Source organism: Rhynchophorus ferrugineus, unplaced genomic scaffold (genome assembly GCF_030347505.1).
Source record: "Rhynchophorus ferrugineus isolate W39M unplaced genomic scaffold, kcgeb_rfMv2 rfM4, whole genome shotgun sequence".
NCBI lineage: Eukaryota > Metazoa > Arthropoda > Insecta > Coleoptera > Curculionidae > Rhynchophorus > Rhynchophorus ferrugineus.
The window spans coordinates 17,247,938-17,262,561 of record NW_027472583.1 but is presented as its reverse complement, the minus strand read 5'-3'; the positions used below and the strand labels follow the sequence as shown (position 1 = coordinate 17,262,561).

Sequence of the window (14,624 nt, the reverse complement as noted above, 5' to 3'; positions counted from 1 at the left end):
ATCGAGCAATTTTTAATAACATGAGTGACTGTGCTTAGAATGAGTTACTTGAACAGCAACCTCGTTGTTTACTATTTTTGAAATTCTTGGAATTATCTTTCTATTCTATTATAGGAATGTTCTTATTATAGAAATTCTATTTTGAAATGAATATATAGAATTTTGAATTCTATAATGTGATGATAAGGTTATAAAAATGTTATGTATTTTGGTATGCTTCTAAAGAATCAACAGATTAATAATAAGATAATTAGATAAACTAAACATTGGTGTTTAACAATTCATTTCTCAGAATTTTTGTCTTTTTTCTTAGAGCCAGTAGAGTTTGTGACATTTCTTGATTAATAAAATAATGCTTCAGTTTTGTAAAACAATGAATTTAACATAAACAAAATATTTACAAAAAAGTTCACCATTTTATCAGGAAGGGAATAAAAACAAATACCATACGTAATAAATAAATTTTTTATTAATATTTTGGCTTACACATTTAAATATAACATTGAATATTATTTGTCTAAATGCAGATTTTGGAAACATTTAAATAGGATACATATACACGAATAAAGCTTCTTTGAAAAATAGCTTAATACAAAACCGGTACGATTTTTCAAAAAAGCGTCTATACAATAAATAACAAACCGCAAGACTTTTAATTACTTTGTTCAGTTTAGTTTGATTGTCTGATATTTAATTCTGTAATTTTTTTATATGTATCGGTAAATTAGTTATCAAAATGCGTGGCTCAATTTTCAAACGTTTCGAGGTTATGTTACAATTCTATATTATGTTAATCTTTTTTTAGAATAGGATTATATATGTTTCTATATAATTACACGGAGATATACGGTTATGCACTATATAAAAGTCTATATGACTGGCAATATTACACTGGATTTGAAAATAGGCCATGATAACACCCTTAAAACTAAAACGCAGTACATTTTACAAGTTATCACAATCTACATATATAAATATTCTAGGAAAAGTAACAAATAGTGAAGTAATTCCTCTGGATTCTGTTGTTTATAAAAATATCATCTTCTCATTAGTGTTATGCTTGTAGAAATGAAGAACAACATCGGTGATAGCACTATAAATAGTTTGATTAAAGAATAGAATATATTTCTTTTATTTTTTTTTCACTTGAGCAAACATAGACGAATTTCAATTTCGCATTACTGATTGTCTTAACTCTAAACATATACTAATAAATGTTTGGTTATCATATCTAAGTCTTTTTAGAATTATTTGCGAAATAAAACAGGAAAACAAAGTGGAAACATCCTTCTTATACAGTCCACGTACATTTTATACATAGATTTTGTGCGTTATAAACTAGTTTGACGTCAAGTAACATGTCGCAAAATTATGTTTCGTAACCAAATCAGATCTATACACTAACAAACGTCAACATTCGCTAAAATATAGTCTTTTAAACCCTGCTTATAGTAGAAATATATTTTTTAGAAGTTTATTTTTAATTTTTATTACATCTAGTCAGCACAAGAACATTGTTGCTAATTAAAAATACACAGGTATTGAGATATTTAAGAGAGAAATAAGAAGTTTTATAACAATCCTTCACTTTATCTATTTAAACAAAAATGAATTGCCGAAATTATACTTAATTAAGTACGCCCATAACATCAAAAATACTGCACCAAAATACATTATTAATTTTTTATCTTTTTCATTGTCAGGGCAAGGTTTGTACAAAATAAATAAATAAAAAGTTCAGGGAATTTTTTTTTCATTTAAATTTCATAATATGAACTCAGTGATGCAGAAGACTTTTTTTTAGAATGATTAAAATTAAAATAGTGATGAATATGTGCACTTAAATTAATATATTTAGTTAAGAGCAACAAAAGAAGGAATATATTTACAATTGCAGGAATGCACAATCTAATATAAAATATAATTAAAGTCATATTGAGGAACCTAGAAAAGCGTTGGAAGATATACCTTATAGAGTCATTATGAAGTACATATAGAAGCTCTTAGAAGATATAGTTAAAGTCATTATGTACTACTTAGAAAAGTTATTGGCTATTCAAATGATAAACTTGTAAGGAAATTGGTTACCCTGTATTTGGACTCGTGATTCTAAATTGACAAACATTTAGAAATATGATACAGTGGTAGTTAACTTCTATTGTTGAGTCATACCTTGAAATTTGAAATTATCCTTTTATCCATTAGAATTTGCTCTCAGAACATTTTCTATGTACATTTCGTAAATATAATGCCTGCTTTCAAGAGACGCCTCTTGGAACAAAAGAAGGAAATACTTTAAATTCCCAGTTTCGGACCCAGGAGTAATATCTTATTTACATTTAAACTTAAGTATATTAAAATTTGAAATTTATCTTTATTATTATAAGTCAATACTTAGGCTCATCTGGACCTATGGTATTGAACTGTGGAGTAATACCAGCAAATCTAACATAGATATCCTCCAGATGTTCCAGAATAATATGTTGCGAGTCATCGTCGATGCTGCATATTACGTGTGCAACAAACTGATTCAACGCGATGTCCCCATAGAACCCATAACGAGTGTGATTCGGAGTGCTAGTTCGAAGTACTCTGAAAGACTATTAGTGCATCCTAATGCACTCGCCAAACAGTTAAATGTGCGCGATGACAGTGAAATGCGTAGGCTCAAACGCAAACTACCATACGAACTGGTTAATATACACATAGAGTGAAATTTAATAATTTCTAGAATAAGTTAGAATAGTCATTAGCATAAGTTCGGATAGACTTTAAAATAAGTTAGAATAGTATCTAGAATAAGATTTAGATTATAAATTGTCCAGCAGATCAGTTACTGAAGTGGTCTTCTACATGTTGTTTCCATGTTGACGTTCCAAAAAGATTAATAAAAAAATCTTTATTATTGTTATCACCTACTTTTTTTAATAAAAGTAAAATATTAATCTGTATATTACTGATATTATTTCTCTATTAAATATCTATCAAACTTACTTAACTATGACCAATTATTTTGATTTATGTCAATTCCTTTTATACAAGTACTTTGATACAACATAGTCTTTTATGATTATACTTTCTTAGTCTTTAAGTTTTTTAAATAGAGTCTTTTGATATAATTGAGGAATTAATTAAATAGAGCTGTGTATTTTTAATTTAAACATTTCAAAAATAGATATAACAACTAGTCGATTCATTGTTCTCGAATATTATATAACAAGAAAAATCTCATATATTATCGCGAAAAAATATATGTAAAATGTAAATTCCCCAGGAAAATGTGTGTTGTATTCTAACGATCCTTACGTGACCCCCAGCGTCGGTCTCTCCTATCGCAAAGCCCTGTTGTTCCCATTGAGACCATGGTGGACGGACATTGCTGATACATTTCCAGAATTCGATATCGAATTGATCAGTTTTTCATTTTCCTCGCGCACTAAAAACGAAAATAGATCTTTTGTGAGACGCTATTGTCTATTAACTCAGGCAATCAATAAATATTTATGCTACAAGCTGGTGTTACAACGGAATTATTCTATGGATTTATTTTTAGTTTTAGGGTTAACTTAGCAGTGCAAATTTTAAAAAATATCACATGCTGATGCATTATTATTATTATACAACGTATACAATACATTACAAATGTTATGTTCTATATTTTATTATTGATTTATTTTTTTATTTATTTATGGAATATATCTTTATCTATTTCCTTTTTTTGAATAAAACTAGAACACCTGAAGGCGTGAAATTTGGCACCGTTAAAGCTTATGCCGCCAAGGAAAATGATCCCAGTCACGCTAGTAACCAGCCTGGGTAAAACCGGATGTCTTCTGAATGTTTTCTAAGTTGGTTACTCGCCAGTCGGTAGGTAGGTTTAATGCTGAGGACCGTGGTTCGGAGCCCACGTTAAACTGTAAGTCCAGTCCAGATAAACCCTCATTGGTAAAATGAGACTTGAGAAAAATATGTATTTTATGCGCTGTCAGATCCAACTCTTATACGGTATTGGTTATTCAAACTGCTTCATTGATAACAACGGTTAATAAGATAAACTAAAAAGTCAATTAAATTGTTTGGTCCAACAACAAGTTGTCGCGGTAAGTTGCGTGTAATGGGAGTTGTAGATGTATTCACTATTTCGCATAAACATTTATCAATGAGAACGCTAGGTTCAAAGTAGGTGTCGCGTTTGTTCACAATTGACCTAAACCGGCCGATTAGTTGGAAAGGTTATGGAATTTTTATTGTTCACCTTTAGGAATCAAAATCATTATTAGCGGATGAAAATATAATGAAAAAAGCGACAAACTGAATTCTTTTTGGTTCATCAAGATAAAATAGAATATGTTAAAAGTTATGGGCTAGTCAAATTGCATGAAATTTGCTTTAAATTGCTTTACTTGTCCATTAACCGAGATCTGGCCAGCAGTGAGTGACAACTAAACTGCAAGTTTCAAACTTAAGTCTTTCAAGAAATGTTCTATTATATATGTTGGTCTGACATCTTTGATAATGAATTGATATGGAAATCAGATGATGTCAGATGGTTGGAGATGTATATGAACTATATCAATAGGAGAGATAAGCTTTAAACCACTGAATTATCCAAACACAAGTTTTTTTTTAGAAATATTTCGTTCCTGCGATTAATATTACTCTGTTTATCGACATTCATAAGTTTTGACAAAACTCAGATTATATTTTCTAAATAGAAGCTTAAATGTCTATGGGATAACACGATATTGGAACAAAAATATTCGATAAACAACTTTTACAGTTTATTTTACCAGACATTCTTGAGTGCTTCAAATATAAAATATAATGCGTTAGCAAATAACACTTTTGTTGTTTTCGTGTTTTTTTTTAACCCAAGTTATCTATATATATATATATATATATATATATATATATATATATATATATATATATATATTAATTTTATATATACATATACTAATCAATGATTCAGGTGACGATTTGAGCGATGAACCTTTATTACCTGTCTGATAAAGTCATATTGTCGCCATCGAGTTTTCGTAAACCATTTTGGCAAGTCTATTTTGAAATCAGCTTTACACTGTTAAGAGAATCTTGTAGAGACCGGAACAAGTGATAACCGGACGGGGTAAGGTTAATCTTTCCTTGCGGAGTCAGTAAAGATGTGGTGTTTGATCTAGTATTGAATTAACATCCAACAGTGCCTTTCCTGTTGATTAATTTTTCTCTTTTATAATTCTTTTCCAATCGAACCGAACATTTAATTTCACCATTAATGGCATCAATGCGGTCTGTGAAATTATTTGTGAAGCTTCTTGGAGGATCGACGATCTTTTTTGCACATTAAGTACGTGATATAGGTATTATCGAGTACTTTGCTATAGTTTATTTCATTTGTTTCAAAAATTGTTCGATTTTTTAATTTCAGCTGCCTTTCACAAATGAAAACTCGGCTCATTACGTTGATCTAGCTATATATGTTTAAGTGTTTGTATAGTATGAGTAAAGCATTGCATTAGTAATACTAGAGTTAAAGCTACAGGGCATAAAAAAACATTAAATCGGAACAATTAAGCAAAAACATTATCACGCAGTGTTAAGGATATTATACAATGATGGATTTCGAGAATTGTTAGATGTTATAAGCATATTTCAACTCAAAATTGCATAATTATATCATGATAGATGATGAGGAGTTAGTTAGAGGAAAATACGTGCTTGGGGGTGATACTAAAAGATATTACAGACTTGGCAATCCCGTAACTTATATAGCAAGCACCTTTTGAAATTTTAAACTTGTTTTTTTGGGAGTAACTCAGATAGAGTATGGAATTGCATAGCGGTTTTAATTTCTTATAGCTCTTAACCCCTAAATGCATATTTAACCGATTGATCATAGTTTATACATTGATAAATCAGTTAATTTTCAGCCTAACTCATCCATGTCCTTTGTTATGGACATTTTCACTTAATATACATACTTTATATTCACACCGTCGATTCTGTATATTTATGTAAGGTTTCCGTTGAACTATTTGTTTACAAGAACCGGTATAGCTTATTAGTAAATTATTACATTAATCAGAGTGTGAAATCTGTTATCTAGCGATTGAAATTTCATTAAATATTACCCACTACCTGCCTCATTAGTTTAAGATTTTTTTAATGGCACACAAAAAATCTAAAAATATATTATTGTGTATATATAAAAGATTGATTTCTAAACTTTTCTTTTAGTTAAAAGTTATGATTAATTTATTAACACCATAATGATACGTTCTATAGCTAGTTTTTCAACTTTTTTACGATCTTCTCAGCCAACTCAAAATTATGTCCTTGAAGTGTTTTTTTTTGTGAAAAGATTGATTTCTATTTTTCTCCTTTAGTTAAAAGTTATGATTAATTTATTAACACCATAATGATACGTTCTTTAGCTAGTTATTCAACTTTTTGTACGATCTTCTCAGCCGACTCAAAATTATGTCCCTGAATTATTTTTTTTTTGTGTTAATAAGAGAATAGCCAGAAGTTATAAACCATTTACATAACTCCGTTTACCAAAAGAACCTTGATACCTAGGTTTTATATGAATTAACAGTGAATAATGAAAAAACCATGATTTTATATGTGAATGACTACTGTAATGGATTTTGAGCGATGAAAATTGGATCACTTTCGCAATGGGACCAAAGGTCTTTTGGTGGGATTGGAAAGCAATTGTTCATCATGAGTTGCTCGAACTTGACTAAACCATTAATTCGATATTTTATCATCAAAAACTAATGCGACTGAAGTAAGTGATAAGAGCAACTATAAGAGCAACAAGTCAAAATTAATGAATTGATAATTAATAGGAAAGGCATTCTTCTCCATCGTGATATGGCTAGACCACACGTATGTTTAGTAACTTTGCGAAAATTTAAAGAGATTTTCTGGGAAGGCTTTAAGATTTCAAAGTCTTGTGAAAATAGTTTAGTTCGGTTTTTCATCCACAAACAGGTCTTGTTAGAAAAGCAACAAAAATTGTCCATCAAAACGGCACAAATATCATTGATTAATATTTGAAGTTTATATGAATACATTTGCTTTGAAAAAACATAAAAAAACAAAATTATTTTTGCCTTCAATACATTTCTTGTTTAACCGTAGCTGCACTTCATATGTATTTAATCAGATTAATGAAATTCAACCATACAAGCACCAATAGCAATACAAAATACGATCCTTCCGTATAGTAACAAAGCTAAGTTTCTAGGAATACATCTTGACGATTATACTTCGGGAGGAGTATAATCATCACCGAGATACTACAGGATACTACAGGACTGATTACTAACACCGATATCTTCAGATACCGACTATTACATAGAAAAACAAGAGAATTGCAATGATATATGAGAAGATTCTCATGTCAATGTTGAGGTATTAAAATTCTTGGATAACACCAGAGCAGGACACAGACTCAAAAGGATCAAATCATCATATCTTGTTTAGTGTAGTAAGGTGCATTTAATAGAAAAACGGCAACAATGTTAGTTCACAAACATTATTGTATCAGATATTAAGATAAGCCTTATGGGTTCTCCTAGATATATACAAATAATATATAAATAAAGACAATTTATGGGTTAGTTGGCCACGACTAGTAACAATGTTTCTTAAATCAGTGTTTAAAAATTTAAAGCATAATTTTTAGAATAAACAAACAGTTTGCGAATGAACGCATATTACAAAAGATAATAGTGATACTTTGATCATAATGCACTCTTTTGATTAACATATGATTAGTTCTAGCTTTTATTGTTAAACCTATGTTTTTTTAAATATTATTTTGTTAGCAGAAAGCAATTATGGCGACTACCGTGTATTTTGAAACTAGGGTTAGTATTGTTCGTTGGAGACCTAAATTAATATTTAATCACACAATTAGAGCAATGATGTCGCGGTTATAATGAAATATTACTGACAAATGGAAATAGCGGTTTTGTGGATCTCCTGCTAATTGAAAATTGTGTTGCAACAAATGCCAGTGAAATTTATGTCAGATCAAAATCTCATCAAAATAATAATATTAGTAATTTGTGTAACACGTAACATGGATATTATTTAATTGTTAATTAGTAATTTTAAAAAATCACCAATATATAGTGTAATATTTTGTTATACATAGAAATATAATAAACAATTCATTAAATTAAATTTAAAGTTGGATATAAAATTTTAAAAACATTTTAAAGCAATGCAGTAAACAAACATCTAGTACATCGTTTTACCACTATGGAATACATTTCGCCCTATTACCATGATCTTGAATTAAAGTCAATACGACAATGATATTATAGAGTGGTGTGAACTTGGCTTTTCGACAGAACAAGCGAGAGTGTGTGTATGAGTGGATTTTGGTGGATTTCCTTCAGTCTAGTAAAACAATGGAGATAGATTGTTGTTGTAGCATTTTGGACTAATCAGATATAAACATTTCCAAAATCGACGACATCAACGAGAAAGACCCAGTTCACAGAAGACGAAAAACATTTTTCATAAAAATCACTACTGTACGAATTGCTTCAATATCCAGTTTATCCATAAGATTTTTAAGATTTTAATTTGTGAAAAAAATAACAATAGTAAGAAACGAAGAGGTTTTCAGGGATATTTTATAGTCTATTTTATACCAATTAGAGTTTATCTGGGCTACGAACGACTGCCTTGGGCGCTAAGTCTATCGACTAGCTAGCGACCAACTTAAAAATCATCCCAGATTTCAGAAGACTTCTCAGGGTCTTAACCAGCTTGGTTACTGACGTGACTAGGAACATTGTTCTTGTCGGGTCTTGCATCATTGCCTTTTAGACAATCACAAAAACAAGTTTATGACCATGTCCCATCATGATTCGAACCTGCGACTATCGGAACAGTAGGAGGGCCGTCCTATCGCCCCGACCTGATACCTCGATGACGTATTTAAATTAAATGATTTAGTAGATTTAGGTTTAGTATATTGATGTAATATAAAAATATAATGTAAAATATAAAATAAAATATATAATTTTTATGATATAAATGTTGATTTTAATGATAATAATAATAATTATTATATTATTATATTAATTATAATAGTATAATTATAATATTATTATATAATAACAATTATTATTAAAATATTTTACAATTTATATTGCATATACATAATAACTCTTTTTTTAATTTCAAGAATCTCACAGGAACTATTTATTTAGTTTAATTGAAGTTAAAACAAATTTTATTTTATTTTTACGGAATATTCTAAATATCCTGCATCTATCGATTTACAGCAGGCGAGGGAAATTTATATCAACACGGCATAAATATCAATTAAGCCTTTCGACACCAAAATAGTTGCAGCACATTTATTAGCAATGTTAATAATAAATGCGGATGAACTGCTCTAATGAAATACATTTTAACACGTCTTATAATCTGCTGATGAATATTAACAAAATCCTTAATTAGAAATACCGATTTTCTTTATTTTCTACTAGGATTTGGAATAGACTCTCCCTGTTCTCTATTAATGTTTAATATAAAAAAGAAGTTGTAAAAACGTATCACACAGAAACATTAATTTTACCCTACTATACTAGGTAGCTACATAGATTTTGAACTTCCTCCCAATAATATGCTTGGATACATATTAATATATAAGTATGGTATATAGAGTATATATATAAGAGATAAAGTTTAAATATTAAATATTTATAGAATTGTAGCATATAGTATCGTATTACTATACCAGCATATCATTCACTAAGTATTGGCCCTGATGGTATATAACTGGTGGCTACTTAATCTTCTTAAACATAGTAGTAGTAGTCATAACCTTAAAATAACAGGTATCAATATTTAAAAGTGCTGTTTAAAGCTATTTAAGCGTTAGAAAAAGGATTTGTTGCAGCAATCTGTGAAACTAGATGAAACATTAATGCGTTGTTACATGTCTGAATCAAAAAGATCGTCAGCTAAGTTGACGCAGCCGCCTAAATACCTCCAAAGTGATCAAATACTCAAAAGTCAAGTGGTAAGGTTATGTCCTCCGTATTTCGAAATATACCTGGAATTTATTCATTTTTTTATTTATTCGTTTTTGTCAAGACACATTGTTTTTTCTTTCGCATAGGAAAAATCGTCATGAAATTCAAAGAAGAAACGACGGTCAATTTCATTGAGTTGCTTTTTAACTCAAATAAACATTAACTCAATGACAGTATAGCTCAGATCGGTTCAGCAATGTTTACTAGCTGTTTGTAGATTTCAAGAGAATGCTTCAGAGAAAGAGGTTTGACACAAATGAAGAAGTGATTGCTGAAGTTGAAGCCTATTTGGACAGGAAAAGCAAATCAGTTTTCGAAAGAGAAATTAGAGGAGTATAAATGGTCTAGGTTAGCAGACATTGCTTAATATTGTAATATTCTATAGGCATTTGCTTAATAATAATTACTATAACTTTCGAACTTGATAGGTATAGTTTTACCAACGTGGCTGCCAAATTTCGGGTCCCCCTTTTCGAAAATAAATTATTTAATTATTAATTAATCTATGTATTATTAATTAATCTATTATTTATTAATTAATCTATGTAGATTACACAAGCGTGGTACCAACACATCACTCAATAATTTTTCACGACGCTTAAATTCAGCGTATCAATTAATAATAGCTGATTACCATTTCCCAGTCCTTATACGCAATATAAAGTCCACATTTGGCGTCCACCATATTTTTTCTCATTAAATAAATAAATAGTTAAATAATATCTATGCAATACACGATATTTATTGATCAATTGTTTTAAATATAACAAGAAGTTAATTCATTAAAACCTGCTCAAAATTTTTAACAAAAAAAAACTTTGCAACAAAAAAAAGTATAAGAGTTCTACGTATTTTGGTTTGCAGAAAACGAAACTAATGAATGACAAAATTCCATGATGTCATAATTTTTTGCTACGATCCAATACGATACAGCACAACTACTTTTCGGAAAATTTGGTAGAAGTTAGTGAAGAGCAAGGTTAAAGATTATACCAGGACATTAAAGAGTTGGACAAAAAAAACCAGAAAAAAAATTGGACTACTGTTTGACGATTCAGAAAGGGCTTCTAGATTCTTCGCACTGAGAAAAAAAGGGTTTTCGTGCATGTTAGCGAATGTATATTAGATAACACATAATGATATTTAGCATAGTTACCAAGAAAGAAACATGCCGTCTACGACAAAAGGAAAATAATTTTCGAATTCGTCACACTGAAATTATTGAATTGAATATCTGCTAATCGCTGAAGAAGTTGATGAAATTCTTAAAAATATCTAAGTAAACTGACGACTGTCCTATTTCATCTAGTAACATCACTGTGGAACTAGACATCAGCATAAAAGAGATGCTTCAGTTCTACATGAATTAACAGTAGAAAATCTAATACGAGTAGACCGAGTTTTTATTAAATTCTTGTAGAAATTGAGTTACCTTTGTAACTTATAAGTGTAGGCGATCAGAAGTGGATCATGTACAACAACAATGTGGAAAAGATTGTTTTGGAAGTCAGGATTGCCAAGCCCTCATTAATGAGCCTCAAGTCTGATAAAACCATTAATTAATTTCTGTACTGTCAACAAGTAATGTGATGGAAGCACGCGATTAAAAAAAGCATGCAAAACTGATTAATAGAAAAAGTGTTGTCTTCCATTACGACAACGCTAAACCTTAACATTACTAGTAACTTGGGTTTTGACTAAGTTTGATATATTCTGACTTGCTCTCTTAACTACCTTTTGTTAACGTCTCTTGTTATGATGCAAAGCTGGCTCCAAAAGAACTTGTATGCTAAAAAATGCACAATGTGCTGCTTGTTAAAAACCACTTGGTTTAGTTTTTTGTCCAGAAATTTTAGAATTTCTACAGTGATGGTATAATGGTTTTATTATAAAAATGACAAAACGCTATCACTGATTATGGTTTGAAGTTTACAAGAATAAATTCGCTTTTAGAAAAACCGAAATTCCTTTTGCGCAACACAGTGTATTAGTAGCAAACTCCTTCAAATCCAAATGAACATACCTATATTTTACCTATCCAACGAGTTTTAGTCAATTTTTTCCGTTTCTAAAAATTACACTTCCATTATGAATGGTCGGCGAAAACGTATAATAGGTCAAGTTCTTGGTCGAATTATTGAACTGGATAGTTTGTGTCGTCCGATGCGTTAAAGTTACAACCACGCACAATATACTGATGCAGAACAAAAACAGGTACACTCCCAAGATTATGTTGATAATTTTTTTCCTTCGTTTCAAACGTCGAGCTTCCTCATGTGATTGGTCAGTGGATGATTGTCTGCTTGGTTTCTTTGAATTGGTTAAAATACTTTTTGTACTAGTGTTTGAATATGTCCTGGGGTGAAATTGTATACTGTAATATATATAAAAGATATTGTTTATATATATATATATATATATATATATATATATATATATATACTTGAGCTAGGCAATAGAAATAAATATAGGTACAATATGACGTTTATGGTCGTTCGATGTTCTTTGATTCGTATTTTTTAATAATCAAGAATTAGTAGAATTAGTATTTATGATTTAAATTTGGTGGATTTGTTTGTTGAAAATTTTTAAACTGCAACTGAACTGGATTTACGCTATTATTCAGTGAATAAAAATATGAACTTTATTTAACATTATAAGTGCACATTGCAATCTGACCTAGCTGTTCTATTTAACACTTCTGACATTTTAACTTCATTACTTTCGTTATTTGGTTTGAAAAAATAGTCTAGATACAAAGCGCTTCTTTGAGAACCAGATAACGCTTGAAGGCAATTAATTGTAAGACTTATTGTATGAAAACCCAGCTGGCACGCTCAAAGAACCTTCAAACAGGAGATGAAAAGTACATATACTACGACAATCTCAAACTAAATAAGTTAGCCTAGTAGAGTCATCTATATCCTCACCGAAACGGTTTATTGATGGCTATGCAGTCTCGCAGTGCATATGATATGATGAATCAGGTGAAACCGTTACTGCGGAGGTTTGCTGAGGTTAGTTGAATAAATTGAACGATGTATTGTTACAAAGAAGACCAGAAATAACGATTAATAGACGTAAAGTCTCTTAGAAGAAGAATAGTTGTAAAGGACACATTGTTGCAGTTCACATGGGAGTTCCGCCACACCCAGAGTGCTGAATAATCATAGCGTCTTCTGATTTCCATTAATTCATATCGAAGCAGTTTCGAAATGTCGAAGAAGACATAAGATATAAATTATTACGCAATTCAGATATATTTAAGTAGCTAGTACAAATTTGTGGTTCATGTGACAAATGACGGCCCTTCATGAATATCTAATCTAGCTGGTTATTTTTGTATGCCACTGATTCGAAAATCATAATTGGAACCACGTTGACTGAACGAGTAGTTCTTAAATCCGAATTGATGTTAGAAACAAATATAATAGGGATACAAAACTACATCATGAAATTTTACCTTGAAGTTACAGCATGATGATCTAAGCAAATTATGTTAAAAACATACTTCATAGTCATTTTATTACTATTAGAACTACTAAATTTAAACCTAATTGAGCTGTCTGATATTAGAATTATTACTTCCAAGAATACTCTGTAATCATGTGAATATTGAGATTATTCAATAATTGTGCATTTTTAAAACTTCTAGTAACATGCAGTGAAAAAAGTTAACAGTGTTCTATTTGTTAGAATTAGAACTTCCAATAAAATATCTCACGTTATCTAACCAATAGTGAAAATATTATCTACAAAATTTAAAATTAATTCCCCACAAAGACTGCATCGTGACTATGATCGATCGAACTGTAAATAGACGATACCCTTATTGTAGCTTAGCTTGACAATAGGCAAGTCCTCCCTAAGCGTTTTATAATTTTGTTTAATTTGAGGATATGCTGAAAAATTCACTGAGGATTATACATTGCAGAGATTTTGTATTTGATCTTTGCCTTTCTGTTATCCATCAATCGTCAAATTATAAATTAAACAGTTAATTTATCTGGGCCAGACTTCATAACATCGATTAATTCTAGTTAGCATGTCCATGTTAAGTTAAATTAACACTAATCAAAGGTAATGATGATGCTATGATAAAAAATAGTAAAATTTTTGATATAATACGTAAATGAGTTCCAATTAATCCAGTCTTTAGCGTTGTTGATTGTGATCTGTGAAAGTTCTTTAAAAAATTCAAAGTTATCAGCAGAAAGTTCAACAGCAGAACAGTGCGTTAGTTTCAGTAAGTTTTATGGCAATGTAATATGGTTTCTTTATTTTGATACACATTTTACTGCATTTTTTAAATACAGATTTTATTTAGTTAAACGTATTGCCTAGCTCATTTATTATATTCATTAAGGCTATACTATGTAAAAAATATCTGGAATTGATAGAAACAACTGGATACACCAAAAAATTTTTAATTTTGTCCCCATTTATTGTCATTTTATTTATAAAAAATAGAAGTCATATGTGCAATACAACAACTGCGATATGGTTGAGGTATGACATAAACAATCAAATTCTTAACCAAAGAAAGATCGTGGT

General features: G+C 30.0%; 1 protein-coding gene across 3 annotated transcripts in view; it reads right to left on the bottom strand.

Moving 5' to 3' along the window:
- Nucleotides 1-449: 449 nt before the first annotated feature.
- The window catches only part of LOC143195519 (uncharacterized), a 52,663-nt gene continuing 38,488 nt past the window's right edge, over nucleotides 450-14,624 (bottom strand). For 2 of the 3 annotated variants that reach the window (XM_076402753.1, XM_076402755.1), the window contains exon 6: nucleotides 450-3,436. In XM_076402753.1, the coding sequence (XP_076258868.1) occupies nucleotides 3,330-3,436 (107 nt within the window). In that variant the 3' untranslated portion in view covers nucleotides 450-3,329. Of the gene's footprint in view, nucleotides 3,437-12,093; nucleotides 12,445-14,624 lie in introns of all 3 variants that reach the window. The other variant, XM_076402756.1, reaches the window with a different exon arrangement.